Source organism: Passer domesticus, chromosome 7, assembly GCF_036417665.1.
Source record: "Passer domesticus isolate bPasDom1 chromosome 7, bPasDom1.hap1, whole genome shotgun sequence".
Lineage (NCBI taxonomy): Eukaryota > Metazoa > Chordata > Aves > Passeriformes > Passeridae > Passer > Passer domesticus.
In genome coordinates this window covers 35,712,816-35,731,946 of record NC_087480.1, presented here as the reverse complement: position 1 = coordinate 35,731,946, position 19,131 = coordinate 35,712,816, and the positions used below count along the sequence as shown (strand labels likewise).

The 19,131-nt window shown below is 45.0% G+C and overlaps 1 protein-coding gene and 1 long non-coding RNA gene across 4 annotated transcripts in view; one reads left to right on the top strand and one right to left on the bottom strand.

Moving 5' to 3' along the window:
- Positions 1-82: 82 nt before the first annotated feature.
- LOC135304839 (uncharacterized) lies at positions 83-3,176 on the bottom strand. Its single transcript, XR_010366058.1, has 2 exons — positions 2,830-3,176; positions 83-2,235 (listed from the first exon to the last, which is right to left on the bottom strand). It is a non-coding gene; the product is annotated as an uncharacterized LOC135304839 (long non-coding RNA).
- Positions 3,177-3,264: 88 nt separating this feature from the next.
- RASAL2 (RAS protein activator like 2) overlaps positions 3,265-19,131 on the top strand; it is a 162,378-nt gene continuing 146,511 nt past the window's right edge. For all 3 annotated transcript variants that reach the window (XM_064427704.1, XM_064427703.1, XM_064427702.1), the window contains exon 1: positions 3,265-3,510. In XM_064427704.1, coding sequence (XP_064283774.1) covers positions 3,351-3,510 — 160 coding nt within the window. In that variant the 5' untranslated portion in view covers positions 3,265-3,350. The remainder of the gene's footprint in view (positions 3,511-19,131) is intronic.

Genomic DNA, 19,131 nt, shown 5'->3' with positions numbered 1-19,131 from the left:
AGGTTTTGTTCTTCCAAACTGGAGTCTCCTTGTTTTTCTAGTCTTTCCTCCTCATATGGTATCTATCCCATCCCTTCCACTGTCCTCACCGCCCTCCTCCGTGTCTCTTCTCATTTTCTTATTGCCTTTTTTTTTTGAGATAAGATCACTGAAGTGAGACTTGCTCACTTCTGAAAACATGAATTCATTCTCCTGGAAGAAGGTCAGCTCAAAAGCTTTCTTTTCTCAAGCCACACTGGTGTACTTTGAGTTCTTTAACAACACATACGGCAGTCCTGGGCTTAATGAAAATACATGTGCAGCTCTCTTCAAATACTTGGATTTAACCTATTCTGAGCAAACCCCCAGCTCTAATTTAACTGGAGTCTGTTGGTTAAAATGACATCCCCAAGTCGATCAACTAATGAGGCTGCTTTACACGAAGGGAATCTCATGCATGAGCTTATATTACTGCTCATTTATGCCCTCACAAATCCCCTGAGCACTACTGGTGGAGAAGACCCCCAGCCTGAACAGCTGAACTGGTGAGCATGAAACTTGGGAGTCTCTGATTTCCAGGACATCTTTATTTATAAAATATGTCTATTTTTGCTCCTGTCATGCCCGCAAAACCAGCCTTCCTATTTTAGTCATCCCTGCTCTTTATTATTGTTTATGTTGCCCTGAACCCCACGAAAAAAGGCTGGAGAATGCATTTTGTCTTCTGCTGCCATGTGAATTTCAGAAACCACACTAGCCAGTCCTTCCAGCCCTTGCTGTTAGGATGGCTTGATCATACTTGCAGATACAACCAGTCCTCACTTGATGGGAACCAGTTGCTGCTGTCTTGAGCCGCTCCTGCACAAACGCCGTCCCAGGATTGTGTGGCAGCTTTCTAAACCTCCACTTTTGGCAGAAGCTTAGCAGCCACATCCTTCCCTCACTACAGGCCAGCTCCTCTCCTGCCTCTCAAAGCAGCTTCATCCCCCTTTCCCCCGTGTCTGCTTGTGTGAGTTTCCTGCAGCAGGGAAAGAGCCCAGGCTCGTGTGAGGGATGGGGATGTCTCTGGGAGGCTGGAGGCAAGAACAGGGCTGTGGGGAGAGCAGGAGGGGAAAACTTTGAGGAGTTCATTGGATTGTGGCCACTAAATGATAAACTGGGAGAGTATGTTCATTTTATATTATCAGGAGCATTGGGAATGAGCAGGGGTAGAGAGCACGTAGGAGGGAAAAACTGCTTTTCCTACTGCTTTACAGTATTATTATGGCAATTTATGCAGATGTCTGCTCTGGAAGGAGTATCCTGCACACCCTCAAGTCCCAGAACTTTGGAAACCACGCTGCAGAACATGTTTTAGGGTGGGAAGGAGCAAGGAAATGTTACCGGGTGTCCCAGTTCTGCTCCTTCTGTGCAGAATCACCCCTGTCACAGTGGTGGAGGGTCAAATCCTTGTCAGATTTCATCCTGGTTTAACTCTTCCTGATTAAAAGGGTAGTTTTCAAGACCTTTTTTTCCCAGAGAATTGAGGCTGACACCATTAAACTCACTGGATCTGGATCTTTCTTTCCCCTGGTCCTGTCTCTTAGCTCCTACAAGCTCAGGAAGTGCTGAACTCACTGGTTTGTTTTAAGCAAAACAGAGGGATAAAGGTGCAAGAGCTAATCCTGGCTCAGTGAGGTCCTACAAGCCTCTTCACTGAGGGTGCCCACCCTCTGCCAGCTATCAATCTGTAGGAAACTGGACTACAGCAGTTCTGCCAATCATGAAACAACCCAACATCTGGAAGAAGGAGGTTTCTTTGTTTTCCAAGTCAGCCTGGAAATCACAGCAGGGTGCATATGCCCACCATGGCAGGACTCATCCTGCTCTCTCCCAGCTGGGTAGAGAATGACCCAATTGTAGGGCAAGATTCAGGTCAAGCTCTCAGTCAAGCATGAGACAGAAACTCACAGAAATGAGGTTTCATCAATTAATCATGGGGCTGCCAGGACTTTTTCCCTCCACTGAAACAGTTAATGCAGCTTCCATCACAGACACAACTATGTGGTGTGAGGGTACTCCAACTCACTTGGATTAGGAGAGCACTGTTCACTCCCAAGAGGAGCTTTTGGGAACTCCTAAGACAAACCTTCATGTTCAGGCAATGGATTGGGACCTGTCAAGCTGCAGAGCTCACAGAGTTGCAGTCCTTCCTTTCTACATGAAGCTGCTGTTCTTTGCCACAACTTGCCATGTAAACCCTTTTATTTTGCTCTGCTGCAAAACAAAACAAGATGACAGAAGGGTGTTTAGAAGGTGTGGGAGCTGTTATCTACTTGAAAGCAGATTTATGGCAGCATAACTGCTACAGGTCCACACTAAATCAACTGTTCTTTCAATAAAGAAAAAACTGTTAGTGCCTCTAAGTTGTGTACAGAGGTGAGCCCTTGGAAACAGCCTGTGCTAGTGGAGATAATCACTGGATCTGAGTGCTGGGCTGAACCCACGCAGTTCATATTGATCATGGACAGGCGCAGACTCAGTCCAAGAGATTACAGGGATGGAAACCAAAGTAAGCTGAATCCCTTTGCCCACCTTCCCTGGAAATTCAAGTCACAATGCCATGATTTAAAAGACACTGCAGGATGCATGCTTTATTCACAGCTGCTCTATTCTAGACTTTTAAAGAGCATGTACCCTAAGCACTGGGAAATTTACCAAAATACAAAAGGGAAACAGAAACTGACATGGTGTACTGGGGGAGGTGGGTAAACAGACATTTAGGACACACCAGCCCACAAATCCCCTAAATTAAATGCACTTAATCAATCCAGTTGTCCTCCTTTCCCTGCAGCACATCTCCTCATGTACCTGAGAGAAACAGCCTGCGTGAGTGCATGAAAGATTTATCAGTCTCGGTGAGGCGTGCGAGCGCAGCTCCGAGCCCGGGGAGCCGCTGCTGGTGACCAACCCCATCACCGCGGCGCTGCTGCGGCGTTACCGGGGAACGGGCCGCGGGGAGCGGCATGCGGCCCCGGCCGGGCCACCCCGGTCTGGATCCCTTCGGGACGCCTCTCCCGAGCCGCGACGCCCTTCCCGCTGAGGGGAGGAACCATCCTGAGTCCCCTCCGGGCTGCCTCACCAAGCCCCGCGCAGCGCGGCGGCCTCGGGGGCCCTGAGGGCAGGAGGGGCAGAGCCGCCCGCTGCCGCCCGCCTCCCCTCAGGCCAGGGGCGGGCAGCGGCGGGGCTCCGCCCGCGCTGACGCTGAGGGCGGGCAGGGGCGGGCCGGGGGAGGGAGGAAAGGAGGGAGGGAGGGATGGAGCCGCACTAAGGCGAAGCGGGGCCGGGGCGCAGCGCGGGCGGTGGCGGCGCCTGCTCGTCCCCACGGCAGCATGGAGGCGGCCGCGGGAGCGGCGGCGGAGCCGGCGGCATGGGCGGCAGAGCCCTTCGCGGAGCCGGAGCCGGGCTCGGAGGAGCTGGAGGCGGGCAGCGCGCTGGACCGCGTCCTGCGGGAGTCGGTGTGCCAGCAGCAGGGCTGGGTCCGCGTCTACGGTAAGGGGCGCCGGGGCGGGGAGCGGCGGAAAACTTCCCGGCCCCAACTTCTTTCTCCCTTGCTTTTTCTCCCCGCTGCCGGAGGTCCCGGTTCCCCGCGGCTCCTTGCCTGCCCTCTCCCCGCCGGGCTCCCGTTCGCCCCGCCACGCCTTCCCCTGTGCCGAGGTGCGGGATGCTCGGGGCTGGATCCGCAGCTTTTGTGTGCCCCCAGTCCCAGGATGTGTGCCCGGGATGCGGGTGCCGGCGGGGCTGAGCGCTGCCGGGTCTAATTAGTATTAATGAGCTGCTAAAGGCCTGGGACGTGCTGATACCGCGGGTCCCGTCGCCCCAGACTGACTGGTCTGTGTTGCATCGGCACCTTTATGGTTTATAAAAAGGATGTTAGGCTCTTCAGCAGTGCAGGACGCGGGGTTGTTTCCCCTTCTTTGTCAAACTCTCCCTGGTATGTAACCTTTGTAAATTAGCTTGATTTATGTGGCCGGGCCTCGGGTTTGTTTAGGCTCCCAGCTGAAGTGCAGTCGGATTTTATCTCTCGATCAGCACCTAAATAGTGGAAATTCTGTTTTATCTTTTCCTTGTCTCTCCCTCTTGTTTGTCTTGGTAATCTGAGGATAATTACTCCCACGTTTCAGACTGAAGAGTACTGCAGGCATTATTTGGTTTTCCCTCCTGTAACAAATTTGATGGTCCGGCCTCGGAAAGGTTCTGGTGTGTGCATATGTTACCTTTGTCTGATATTATTATTGTTGCCCCTTCCCTGGAAGTGTTCAAGGCCAGGTTGGATGGGACTTGGAGCAACCTGGCCTAGTGGCAAGTGTCCCTGCCCATGGCAGGGAGGTTGGAACAAAACCATCTTTAAGGTCCCTTCCAACCCAAACCATTCCATGTTTCTATGATGATGGAGAACCTGTAAAAACACTTTTTTTATTGGGACTTTTTAACATATCTTATGCTGGTGATTGTCCCTTTCATCTTCCTCCCCTGTCCTGAATCCCAACGAGATTGTCCAGGTTTTCCCTGGCCTGTAAAACTAGAAGCAAATGCTCTCTGTTACCCGTGTCATTGATCTGTTACTGGTTGCATTATTCCTGAAACACAACGATGACATGAATAAGTTATCTGCAACAACTCTGCTGCATTTCTTGGCTGATGGCAGGTAATTATTGTGAGTACCACCAGCCTGAGCCTTCACACATATCAAATGTGGAAGATCAGGCTGCAGGTTTTCTGGAGAGCATGGTCTGTTCAAAGACCTTTGTGTTTATTTTGGAAGCTTGAAAAGCTGGTGCAGTGGGATGGGGTTGTCTGTCTGCTTTCTGTCTGGTGCATCAATGAGCAAAGTTATAGTTAGCAGAATTAACTGTAATAGAAGTTTGGGATTTTTAGTAGTTTGCACTGTGTTTAGCTTGCTGCTTCTTGCCTACCTTGCTTTTGTTAATCCCAGCCTAGAGCTGGGACTATGAAGTACAGCCTTATGCAAAAATATCTCTGTGCTGTTGTCGAGAGGAGTTCTAAAGAAAGCCATTTGTCTTCAGATTGTTTGTTTGCTGAGATACTTTCTGAAGGTAAAATGAGAATGTACTTAAGAAGAGGATGTCTGGCACCAGCCTATCTGATTGTTACCCAAGGTTGTATCTTCCATGAGTGGAAGCAGGAATGTGGTTTCAAAATTAGCCACAGTGAGGAACATTGCTTGTTGATAAAGTCATATGTTGTGATGTGCTTGTAGTTTGACGTTAACGTGTAGATAAATGGGGAAAAATTCACTGTGACAGGGCCCAGCTAGCTCACAGGCTATAAAAATCACCATACACTTCAAGCACATGAAAACACATCTCGTAGCCCAAGGACAATAACTAATTATTCCTAGTCTGTGTTTAAAAACATCTCATTATCCCTCTCCCTCATAAAGAATCTGATGTGCTAGTGTCTTCTCTCCTTCCCTGAGAAACTGCAATCGGATTAGCTGGTATTTGTTTGTTTCCTCCTGTTTATTAGCCTTTTTTTTTTCTTGCATGAGCACATCTGGAGAAGTTTGCAGACAATGAATCAAGCTGAAACTGTGCCATGTGCACTGTGTTTGTGCACAGCTAAATGTGGGTTACAAACCTATGAGTGACAAGTGTTATTCATAGGATTAAAAGTAAAGCCTTGCACAGTTGTTTGAGGAACCACAGCAGCATAGCGAAAGAAAACAGGAGCAGAAAGCTTAGCCTTATTGTCTGTATTGTCTGATAAACAATGAGAACACTAACACTAATTATTTCACCATGAATGGCTGGGGGAGGGAAGGAATATCGAGCACATGAAAAGTGGAGAAGCGTTTTCTGTCATGGTGAGAAATACAACTTTGGATGTCACTGCATTTCTTTTCCACGTGTCTCAGTGAATGTGAACTGCTGTGTAGGGGTGTTGTTCCAAATGAAAGGTGACTGTCTGAAAAGTGTGGAAGCATGTATTTTAAAGAAAAAGAGCTCAGCAGCCACTTAGAGACAGACAGCTGTTTATTTCTGTGCATCTCTACTTGGCAGTGGTGTGCCATCCACTTTGTCTCTGTCCAAAGGAGTAATTACTGCCGTGAGGGGAGCTGGTCTGGTTGCAGAGCCTGTAAAACTTCATCTGTTAGCAGAGAGAAAAGAATTTAGCAGTGAAGTCCCATCATTGCTGGTCTCTGCGGCTTGCCAGCAGTATGACAGTGATGTGAATACAGTAGGACTTTACAATGTCTGGGATGTGATTTCAGTGTGACACTGAGGTCTTGTCTGACTTCACTACGAGATCTAAATCACAGTCTGGCTATTTTTGCATTTCCTGCCTTAGCTGCACTAGTTCCAAGGGTGGCTGTTTCATTCTGTGTTCTGGAGGTTCAGCAGCTTCTGCCTAAGTGAATTAGCCAGGACATTATCATGGAAATACAGTTTCCTTACCCACGGACGGAGTTTGAAATATAATTAGTTTCCTCTAACCTGATGTTTGAATAGTGGACAGGAGCAGCAGATTTGCTTGTCAGAGTGATAGGTTTAATTGCTCGTGAAACACAAATCATGTGAGTGCTGTTAGATGATGTTTCCGAGAACTGGTTTTGACACACAACTAATGTTTCTGTAAAATATGTATCGACATGTGTTCTGGGTGACGGCTCCCATTCAGACTCGTGGCATGTGTGCAAGGGGTAGGAGGGGGGAGGTGTCTTGCCTGGATTAATGTTAGGATTTTTTTTACTTTTTTTCCTCTCTCTAAAAGTGCTAACTGACTTTTCAAAGCATCCACCCATGTTTCGAGGTCTTTTTCTCTGCTTTTTGAAACAGGTTTTGTGAGGAGGAGGCAGGGCAATAACTGAATAGACAGCATTTTCAGTGCTAACTGTGGAAACAGAGCAATTACATTGCCTGGTGTGGCTGACTGAACATCCATGGATTTTTGCAGGAATGAATTCTAAAGCCAGCATCACAGCATTGGTGTTAAATGTTGCATGTGATGGGGGTAGAATCGTTTTTTGCCTGGTGTACAGTCTGTGTCTAAACAGGTTGCAAACTTCTGTGATGGGGTTGTCAGATTCATTGATGATGTGCCTGCTCTAAGCTCACTGCAAAAGCTCCTGTGCTAAAATTGCAAAAGTAGAGTTGCTGAAATATGTGAAAAATAGCACGGGGAAGAGTCTGTTCTTGAGTGCTCGTCCTGCAAACAGACATTGTTGCTCTGGGGCCTTATCTGGACTAGGAAATGTCTTTCTCTTTCAGCAGCAGTGCTAAAAGCTGGTGGTGGTTGTACAAACTCGAGTGCAGATAGGATGTGGACTCTTTCATCACCTTGTCCTCTAATCCTGCGGGCAGTCTGGAGACATTCCTCACTGCTGGAATGACCCTCCTCGCCCCCCTTTCTCCTGGCAGAAAGCTCTTTAAGCAGAGGCTAGAAGGGCTCCATGCCTTTTCATGGATATCAATCTGCAGACAGAGCTTCTAACTCCAGAAAAAGCCCCAGACCCTGTGCAACCAGACAGAAACATCTCTTGGCTGCCTCAAACCTGAGTTCCAGGCTTTTAAATATTGGCTCTCAGAAAATACCAGACTCATGCTCAGGACTGAAGCCATGGTAATGTACGTGGTGTCATGCAGAGATTAAAAAATAGCTGTGGCTTGGGCACTGAGCAGAAGCATCTCCTAATCATGTGAAATTCAGTTCAAAAGCCCAATTTCTGTGAGCTGTCTATTCCAGCAGTTTGTTGTCTGTCTTGCTCAGCTCTTTTGTATCAATGATTTCAACTCTGTTCTGAGGTGTTTCTGGTTCTTTAAAGCCTGCCTCGCTATGACCTTGAAAGTAGCTTTTCTACCTACCTTTTCTTTTTATATTCTTGTTTTATTCCACTGTTAGCAGTCTGAAAACACAAAGATCATCCATTTCCACACCGTCTTGCTTTGGATGAGTACCAGCAGGCTTTGGTAACGAGTAGCATCTTGTTGTCAGCAGATCCTTTCCTTCCAGCCCTGCTCATGCTGCTGGCCGGCTTTTTCCCGGGATGTGCGTGCGGGGATGGGGAGTGGGAGCTGCCACCCTCCCTGCCCGGGGTCCCGCCTGTCCCCCGGCCTCCGGCCGAGCCCGAGGAGGTCCCAGCAGGTGGCGGCATCTTCATTGCGGTGGTGCAGGACCTGCCCAGGATGCCCGGAGCCCGCGGGGTATCCCGTCCTCTCCGCTCCCAAACCTCATCGCTCATCTCCTCAAGCTCAGTTACAAACTACTACAGAGGCCGTCTAACAAGGGGGAGGTGGGAACGGTGTAGGTAATGTGAAAACCAAATAAAACCCCCTCGTAGCCAGGCAATCTGCTAGGTGAGATGGCTAAGGTGTTCCCCTCCTTGAGATGTGTGCAGATAGCCAGCTGGGCTCGGGTTTGTGTTTTTTGCCTTTCTGCATGGCTATGGAGCTGCAATTCCTTGCAGGAGGACATTTGCTTTTAGGAAGGGCTTAACAGGAGATGAGGTGAAGGTGCAGGGACCCCTGGAAAGCTGGAGAGCTGCACGGCATCTGTGCAGCCAGTCTTGTGTTGGAAAGAAGGTCAGTGTTCACCAGCGTTTCTTCCCCCTCTGATCAATAGGCTTATTTTTAACTCGCCCAGAAAGCTGGTGCAAAAGCAGGCTTGGAAGATAAACCTTGTTGGGCCGGGAAATGTAATTTCCTGAGTGTTTGGACAATGCCTGCTGTGGTGATATTTGACCTTATCGTAGCCTTCAGGTACAGAATGAGGGACAGACGGTGAATGCCGACAGCACAAAGCTTTTGTTGGTTTTGTCGAGATGATAAGCAACAATGAATTTTAGTTGGAGCCCCATTGTAAAAGGCAGAGTTTAATCAAACCCAAGGTTTTAAGTGACTGCATTTGCTACAGATGAAAAACAGTCTGGTGTGCTGTGGGCAGAGATGCTGCTTTCCCTTGCCAGCCAGCAGCAGGGAGTATCAAAAGAGGAGTGAAGTGCTCTTACAGGTGATGTGCTCATGCCTGCTCTGTGACACCTCCTCTAATAGTCCTTCTGGACTCCAGGGAATTCTTACAAGCATGCAGGGGGTGAATTATGGATCCTCTCTGCTCATTCCCCTGTGCAGTGACAGAGATGACTTGGAGGGAGCTGAGGGCTGGACGCAGCCTGTTTTCTCCTTGGTTGTTTTACTCCAGCCCTTTGACATTAAAACTGCTTGCCTTTCCTCTTTTTAAGGAACACTGACAGGAATTTATACATAAATGAAGTTTTAAATTTATTTTTTGGGGGGAGTTTTTAGCTGGACTCCCTTCAGCTGGCTGTGTTGTTGCAAGTGTTGCCTAGGTTACTAATTTATTAAGTCACTTAAATATTTGGAGGCATCAACAATAGTAGAGTATACTGGGGAAAATGAGGATGACATTATTTTAAAACACTGGTTTCCTGACTCCTGTATTTCAGTCACACAATTTATCTCTGGCTGAACATTTTCATGTGGTGCTGTTTCCTATTTTTAAACAATAGGGGAAAAAAAAGGGAAGATAAGAAGAGCATAACTGTGACCTGTTGACTTATTATGAGATCATGGATTCCTTTTAACTGATATTTATAGATTTTTATAAAAAATAGCTGAGACTTTGGTATTTTCTGACATATATGCCTTTTTAGCCTCCGGGTCAGAAGTTAAGATCTCATCTGAATGCTTTCAAAATCCTCTGTGAAGACATGTAGTAATCATGGAAATACAAATTGTATCTGCAAGGAAAGTAACCAAGTGAAAAGAAGTATTGCTACATTTTGGTTCGTAAGATACTCTCAAAGCCCTTTGTATGTTTTGACACTCGTCTATCTCAGAAAACCTTTGTGAAATTGATCAGGAGGGAGTAGCATTTGTTAATTCTCTTTAATAGGGTTTCGAAAGGTCACAAAAACGTAGAAAGGCTCTTCTCCAAGAGCCGGGATTATTTTTAATTGTAAAGCAAGCTGGAGCAGTGCAAGCAAGGAGCTCTTGGAGGTGAAGGGGTCTTTGCACTTAAGTAAATGTAAAACCAAGTCCTGGATTTAGATCCTTTATTATCTAAAGGGATTTTTGTTTTCCAACTGGGAATACCCCATTAGAAATTAGCTCTTACACTGCAAGCACTGGCAGGCACTTAGTTAAACACATTAATTCTGCAAACTGTGGGAAAACGACACCCATTTCAGCAGATGTGCGATGCGTCTGGTGTAGATTTGCATAAGAATGCATATGCTTCTCTGCGAGTTTCTGGCTTGATTAAAACTTGCAGGCACCTTTTCTCTTTCTCTGTTGCTGTGTCTGCATTCTTGGCTATTAATGGTTTAATTGAAAATACCCCGGTTTTTTCTGCCTCAAGATAATTCATTTTATTTACACAGTGCTGCACTGTAGATGCGCTTGGTGCCGTACAGACAGAGGCTGCTTTGCTTGTCTTTTGGAATTTGTAGCCAGGACCAGAGAATAAAGGATACAGCAAACATGAAAAATGGCAAATGTGTTTGAAAGTGGATGGAGGATTACACGGTGGAATATCAGGAGCTGGGAGGGGATTGTGTGTATTCACTCCCAGCTTCCAAGGCGGTGTGGGAATGGAAATCGGTACTGTGATGAGAGGAAAAGAAGTGTGGAGGAATCTGTGACTAAAAATGATCTCAGACTTAATCCCTCCCAGCCTTAGGCTTCCACAGTAACAGTCCAAGAGATTCAGCAGAACCTCTTCACCTTGGTCCTCTTCTCAGTCTGGATGGCATGAAAAGAGTGTGGGAAATTCCTTCAGGTAGACTGTAGCATTCAGTCTGAGAAAGAGGTCTTGACTCTGGTAGCAGGGAACTGAAGCAAGGTACTGGGAGGCAGGATATTGAAAAAGAGGAACTTTATTTGGGTTTTGACTTGAAATTTCCAACATGGGGACAGAACTTCCTAGGAATAAACATTTTGTGTCCATTGTATCCACGTAATATGATGTAAGAAATGCTGGCTGCCCACTACCACCTTCTAGGGCTTTAGGAGGAGAGGAGTTCTGTTTTTCTAGGTCTTCAGGAGGAGATGGGGTTTTTATCTAGGGCTTCAGGAGGAAATGTTTTTATTTTTTTCCTAAGGCTTCAAGAGGAGATGTTTTGTGTTGGGAAAAGGAGGAAACTTAAAGCAGCAAGGTCTGTGGGACAGGTGCTGGATGGCAGTGAGCCAAGCTGCACCAACCACAGCTTCATGCTCTCCTGAGAGAGCTCTGATGTTCCCCAGCTCTGGAATAGCAGCCTTCAGGGTTAGGCTTAGTAAGCTGGAAAGCCTGGAAATTTATGACACATCCTCTTTTTGGGAGATCTCTCACAGAGGAACTCGAACTTACTACATGGAATACAACAGTGTAACTACATTTCTCCTCTTGGGATGATCTATATCCGAAGTATTGTAAGGGCTTGGAGGAAATATAGGTGGGTTTGGCACTTCTGGAGGGATTTCTGCTCCCGGTTTGATACTTGCATGACAGAGTTAAAAACCTACTTGCTTTTTTCAGGATCTCATTACTTGAGTCAGTGGATTGGCTTGAGATAAGCGGAGGTAATTCACACCCTCATTTAGCTGACTTTAGTGCACCGATACTGGTCTCAACAAGATAGGGGACAGATGCTGCACTACTCAGCACAGTGTGTGCTATGAGGGTTCCAGGAAAATGTTTGCAAAGCAGCAGTGCCTGGGAGGGCTGAATGCAGTCCTTGAATCTCATTTGGAAATTAAACGAGCCTTTGCTTCAGTTTTCTGTTCCATTTTGTCTTGACAAATGGTGACTGCTTTATTAACAATTCCATCAGGGTTAAAGGAGGATCAGTTTCACTGACTTGCACCATTCATTGTCTTGCTGTACGAGTGCATCCAAAGCATTCATGGTTTTATTTGAGAGGGCTGCTCTGAGATGAGAAGGTGAGGAAATGAGGCACAAATCGGTCAGATAACTTGTCCAAGGACATACAAGAAACTTGGCAAGAGAAGCCAGGTAGCCTGAGACACCTACAGTGCTTTGCTTGCACTGTTTTGTATTTGGGGTGCCCCTAAGCCTGCTGCTTTACTTGGAACCTCTGTAACTATCAATAATCCTCTCAAATACCCTATTAGCTGTCAGACCTGTAGGTCAGCAGGGCGAGATGCCCTCAGAGGAGGGGACTTCCATTCAGGTGATTACATCTGCTTGCTCCTTTTATTATTTTTTTTCTTACTCGCCAAAAAGCCAAAGGTGAAGCTTTGTTGACCTTCAAAATGGAATAAACTTGTCTCATTACACTGATAGCAGGCTAGACCACTGGTATGAAGGTGTTGGATAGCCAGCACTCATTAGCTTTTCCTAATTGGTAAGCAGGGCTGGCTGGTGCCTGAATCATTAATTTCAGATAGGTAACTCTTCACTGCTGACTAGGGGAAGCAAATACATCACAGATGAAACCTGGAAAACCACAGAACAATGGTTGAACCACTGTGAGCTCCAACATCCTTCCTGTGGCATTTGGGACCCAGTGCCAGTGCATAACACAGGTTTGGTTGGCTTTGCCAACACCTGGCTGATCCATAATAGTTTTCCACGTTAGTCAGGTGTTTTATCTTAGCAGTCCAGTGCAATGCAGGCTCTAGGAAAGAAGAGGAGACAAAATGCTTCCTGAAAAGATGTTTATTTACATTATGAGGTTGTACCTCAAGCTGTACAGACAAGCTGCTGCCTTCACTGCGTTTCCTACTTGCTTAAATATTCTGGAACACGTACATCACGCAGCAAAAACACAATGTGCTCACACTTGCTAGGAAATCATTGGACTTCCTTGTCAAATAATACTAAGTATTTCCTATTTTGAGGGATGTTTCTGTAATTATTTTCCGTCTTTTTTTTGTTCAGCATAGTGGGTAGTTGATAGGTATCCTGGAAAATAAGAAGCCAGGAAAGAAACCAACATCCTTTTAAACCAGGTTTGAGAAGATTTATCTTCTAAATGACATTGGTTTATGGGGTCCCTTTCTCTCCTGCTGTCTGGCAGCACTTGCTTAGGATGTCAGTGAGGTGTGGGGTGATTAATTGCCCTGTTGAATGGATTTCATGGGGTCCTTCCTTAACTCCTTCCATTAGCTCAGGTCTTGCTCACTGAAGTTTTCAAATAGCCTCAACTCCCTAGAGATAATGAGTTTTATATCCCATATAGTGAAGTAGCAAAAAAAGTTTTATGGTCTTGCCATAAATATTTATGTCAGTTTGCTTTCACATACCCTTGGCTGGCGACTCCTCTGCTTAAAGAAGCTCCTGTGCTTGTTCATGTCCACTTCTGTAAGAACTGTCAGAGCAGTGTGAACTGAGGCCCTTTCTAATTCAACTCTCCTCATTTTGATCCCATTTTGATTTGCTAATTTCCCAGTTTATAGCCATTAAATCATTATAACCATTAAATCAAATTAGGAATAAAGCCTTTTTTTTTTGTCAGCCTAGACAAGCTTTACAGACGGAAGTTAAACATTTTCTGCTCTAATTTAATTTGTTTTCCTTTTTTTTTGACTTACTAATAGGGAAGTCAGGAATGTGAAGTAAATTGCCTCTGTTTGCAGAAATGATGAATGTACAGGATAAAAGGAAGTATGATAAGAAGGAAGCAAATATTGTTTTTATTCCAGACCAGTGCTGGAAATGGGGAATTTGTATGTTGTAAAAGTCAAAATATGTCTGAAACTTTGCTGGAAAAAAATGGAGAGGAATGCAGTAATAATAGTTGAAAACCTAAGTGGTATGAAAGGGCATTAATCTTTGCAATTCTGGCACAACTTGCTTTCTGCTATTTTATTTGTCAAAATACCTTGCTTTTTCTGTGTTAAAAACCAGAAAAGGGTGAAAATACAAAAGTGTCTGAAAATGCAGCATGGCTGTCAGTGATAAATCTATGTTTGCTGTGAGAGCAGCATTCACCTGAATCATCATGTCTCAAATTCATGTGGATCCTGACTTCAGCAGGGTGTTTGGCCAGTTAAACTGTACGTTTTTGGTAATTTGGATTTAATGGCTCTCTTGGCACCTTTAACCTGCTGCTTATATATAATGGTGACCTAATACTGGTCATCTCTAATTATTACATTTGTGAGCCAGTAAACAACTGTGAATTGTACTTAAACAACTAGAAGGAGGCTTTCTCCTTAGTCCTAGATTTTTCCTTACACATCTTTATAAAAATAGATTATACTCCCTTTCTTTATGAATAATTTGAAGAGCAATAGCTGTTAGTATCAAAAGACAGGAGCTGTTTTCTTTGCAGTGGTCCAAATCTTTTTTCAGAATGGGTTGGAAACCAGACAGCCTGGGACACAGCAAGTGCTCTGGTAGGAGTTAAGGTAGTTTCCCTTTTGAGCAGGTAGGTGTTCCTGTAAAAAGGTGCCAAGAATTAAATCAACCTGCTGCTTCCATGCTGAGAAAATACTTGCTGTGATTACAGCTTTGATGTTTCACTTAATTCTGGGGGAAAAAATGGTGAGAGTGGACTGCTGGGCCCTGGTTTTCTGTGTGTTCAGGCTGATTTTACAGCCCTCTTTGCAGGATTACCACAGGTATCTGCTGGCCAGGCCATGAGATCTCTTGGCTGACATAAATAAAACACTGTAAAACTGTAAAACATAACCACCACATCTGTTTGCAGCTCAGTCTCTACCTGGATGGCTCTAAAAAAGCTTTGGGATGAGTCTCAAATGAAAGCTGTGGTGACAGAGGGGTGTTGGGAGGTTGATACCCAACAACATAAATCTTTGCTGTCAAGGCTGCTATTGTTGATGGAGTTCAGAAGGGTTATCATGAGTTCAACCTAAAAAGCATGCAATTCAGTTTAAAACTTTAGTAGCTTTGCGGGAGACTTGAGGAAAAGCTGTAATGTATCACTTGGGAGGGTGGTTAATCTGTTTCATCAGGTTGCCAGTTGAGATGTTCTAGCTGTACTTTTGATTTCCATTTATAATAAACACCCAGTTCTATAGCTGACACAGTATCCCTCCCTGTTTTGTTTCCAGACTTTATTGATGTGGCTTCTTTGTGACCTACTTTCTCTGCTTTAAGGTTGCTTTTTTCATTCCCTTCCAAAAGGAAGTGCCTTCCATGAGAAATGCTGGAAGCTCACTAGCCAGTTTTTAATACTGGTAGATGAAAACTGGACCAGCCTGAGTACACCTAGGGTAGATGATGTAATTGACTTTTAGGTGCTTTCCTTACTAAGTTCTGTTGCTGACCACTTTGAGACCCTGGAGCTGGGTGTTTGGAGAATTAGGGAAGGAAATGCCTGTGTTTCCTTGGAGCTCTCATTACTCACGATGGAACTGGCCAGCCCTGTGACTTTTAGGGGCATTGTGTTGGCCTCTCGTCCTTGCAGGGGCCTGCAGTGTGTCATGTGCTTATGACTTAAGCATTTGCACAGCTGGAGGAAGCAACATCCCAGTTCTTATTCCTTTTACTCATTCTGGGGTGTTCTTCATTTGTGTTGCTCCTTGTGGTTTTCTCTGTAGTTTCCACTGGTGGTGATTCAGTTTGAGGCTGAGCTGTATCTCTCTTCAATTAGTGGTGCCTTTGCTTTTTATCTGGGGCAGGAGGTGTGTGTTTACTTCTTTGTGGGGACACTGCAAAAACAGTTAGTGTGATGCAGATGTGCAGTTTTCAGCAGATGTGTAACATTTAGCTAAGTCTTTATGGGAGGATTAATACCTCATTGGGAAAAAAAATTCACTCCTGTAATTTCACAAAGCTGATGCAGCATTTGTAATCATCATCTCATAAAACTGGCTGCTTTTCTCCCTGCTCCATTTCACTCGGGTGTCAAGTTGGTATAAACACTGGTTACCCAAAAGAAAAATCTATTCCAGTAGTTTTCCTGGAACCTTGGTGGCTTTTTGCAAAGAGTAGCCAGCTTTGTGTCTGTGTGTTTCTCTGTTACAAAATGAGCATGCTATTAATTTTAACTACACAGTTTTTGCTTGGAACAGCAATTCAAGCCATGAGGGAAATTGTTTTTGTGTGTGTCAATGTCAAAGGAATTTCAACAAAGGTGACATTCAGCTCCCATTGGGGTCTGGAGTTGAACTTGTCTTCGCTCTTGTGGGTTGGGTGCAGAGTGCCCTTAATCCTCTTAGGAAAACCTTTACCAGAAGGTGAATGGAGAGCTTGAACTACAAGAGATGTTCACCAGTGCTGCAGGTAGAGAGGTCCTGGAGGAGAAACATTCTGGTAGCCCAGTGCTGTAAGTCAGAGTCCTCAGTGCCTCCCTCGCTGCCTTGTGGCTCACCAGCTGTGGGCTCCAGTGCTGCTAGAAACATGAGGTGCAGATATGCTTGTAAATGGAGTGCTGGAAGAGTCTGGGGGCTAAAAATACAGCTGAAAGTAGCTGCAGTGGAGTAATTTGCCTCAAAAAGCAACCTCTGGCATTGTGCTGAGCGTTAGCAGGGCTCTGAGGTTAAAGGAGCTCTGTGTGATTGGGGAGAAAATGCAGAATTCAGCAAGTGTGGGGGTGCCAGCTGGAGAGACGCAGTGGTTTTCTGGGTACACCATCCATTTCTCCATGTCTCCTGCCAGCAGGATGCTGGGTGGAAGCGGGGTGGTGCTGTTTTTGTTGGAAGCAAGCTTGGTACAAGAGGCCATGCTGGTCCAGAGGCATGGCATGTGCAAGCTGTTAGTGGTTTGGAGCTTTTTAGGATGTTCTTTTTCTCTGATTCAAAGATCCAGCAAAGCAAGTGAAACATCGGCACCCATGAGGGATAGCTACTGAGTTTCATACCTTGTCTCTTCTTTTTTTTTTACTCTTTCCCTTCATCAGCATATAAGAAACAATGAATGCAAATCTATTCCCCAACATGTGCAGAATATATTTGTAGCTTGGAATCTGAGCTGGGCAGGAGCTCTGAATTATCAGCATCTGATTCCAGAGCTTTGACAATCTGCAATCTCCTTAATATTCTGATGAGCTACCATGGGTATTGTTCCTCTGTGGCTTTTTTCACTTTTTTTTTTCTTGAAACTCATATTGCAGTCTGAATGCTGTTGGTTTAGGATTAAAAGAGATATTGGCTGGCTCTGTGCTTTGCACAGTTTTCCTGTGACAGCAGAAGAGGGAGAGTGGATAGTAGGATTCTATTTCCTCCACAGTAGTACAAATGAAGCTTGAATTAGAAACAACTTTTAAAATTGGAGAGTTATCTCCTGTTCATAATTGTCTCTCTAATACTATGACTACAAAAGCACATAAATTATTAATGCAAGGAAGAAATCCTCAGAAATTTTTCTTGGGGAATCACAGCTCTTCCAAAGAAAACCTTTTGCCTCTCAAGACACTTAGCAGCTCTGCTCTGGATTCTCTGGCAAGAGTATTATTCCAGTTACAGCTTATCTTTGGAAATAACTGCAGATTAATTTTAAGAGACACATGTCTTTTAAAATGTAGCTTGCTTAGCCAAATGGCAATTAGATTCATCTTAGTGGTAATGTAAATCTAGAGTAGCTCTCCAGCCTGAGGGCTGGCCATTTTCATGTCCAGCTGTTTCCCAAATGATTTATTTCATTTTCCTCCTTGGTTTCTTTGCCTCACCCTTCAGCTTCACTCTTGCTGCTTTAATACAGTGGGGGAAGAACAGCTGCACTTAGCAGCTCCAATAAATGACTTTATTAGAATTAGAATTGTGTCTGCATTGCACTAATACCAAAGGTCTTAGTTCATCTGTAGGCTCTGAAACAGAATGTCATCATTGCCACACTGCCTCCTTACAGTGGGGACAGGCAGCTCTGAGTCAGCCCCTGGATAAATGGGAATACAGGGAACTGAGTGCTGCTGCCAGGCAATTTGTTCAGGCTTTGTCAGTGGCTGGAAATGTCTTTCTCCCCACTTACTGTAATGTTGAGCATAACATGCAGGAAGAAGACCTGCTTTACAACAGCTCAGGAATAAGGATGAGCTACCTTTCTGTCAAAATGTTATTAAAAAGTCCTTAATCTTGAGGATTGAATGTGGATAATTAGAGGACAGTACAAATGTTATCCTAGGACACAGCAAAATCAATGCTCTGTCTGAAACCTGTGAATTCTTTGGCATTTCTTGCTGACAGAAACTAAAATGAAAACCTTACTCTTTTCAGGTGTTCCATTGAACACGAGTAGGGAGTTGCCTTTTTTCAGTTGGGAAGTAGCTCGCTTTTTGTATGGCAGGATGGAAATTCCTTGCTGCTTCTCCTGGTTCTTTGAGCTTCAGAGCAGTGGAATTACATGCCAAACACAGCAGAGTTCCGTGCAATCCCAGAGAAACCATGCCTGCAGTGTCCAGAGCAAGTCTTAGAGGTCAAACTCAACTCCAAGGTCTGTATGAAAGATCTGAAAGATGAGGTGGGGCTTAGTGGCTCCTGGAGAGGCCTCACAGACAGACTCCCTTGCCTGGGGGGAGGCTTCCATTTGAAATTCTACCTCTGAGCTTCACTTTGAGGCTTCACATCTTTTCTTATCTGCTGGACCAGTGCCAACTGCTATTTGTATTTGTCTGGTCTTGGCATCAGGAAAGTCTCTGCAGAGCACTGGAGGATCACCCCAGTGCCCAAGGGGTGTGACTCCCAGGGGTACTAGGAAAAAACATTTCTCCTTCTGCACTTTCTGATTTCTTGTATACTACCTGTAGCTTGTTATTTTTCCAAATTAGTCTCTCTGCTGCACCTGCCATGGCTCCTCAACAAAATTTAGAAGTGCAGCCCAGACAGAATATTAACACCATTCTCATTTATTTTGTGAATAAAGGGCTAAAAAGGGAGCAGCTTGCCTCAGTTGTCTTGTCAAACTTGTTTAATGTCAGTACATGAAGTATTTCACTAGAACATTTCCACCTTTACTCTTAGTAAGTGGATATTTTTTGTGGCTGGTACGTGCAAGGTAGGAACTCCCATTCACACATCTTTGCCATAGCTTCTTTGCTCTCACTCAACTACCAGCTGTTTCTTTGGAGTAACTTATATAGTGGCAAACAAAATGGGCAGAAAAAATGAGGTTTGATTCTTACCTTCCTGAAGATGTGCCTTTGTCTTGAAGATACATTATTTGGTTTATATATAACAATTTATTTTCAAATGCAGTGTGTGATTTGGAGGGTTTTTTTTTAAACTGTTC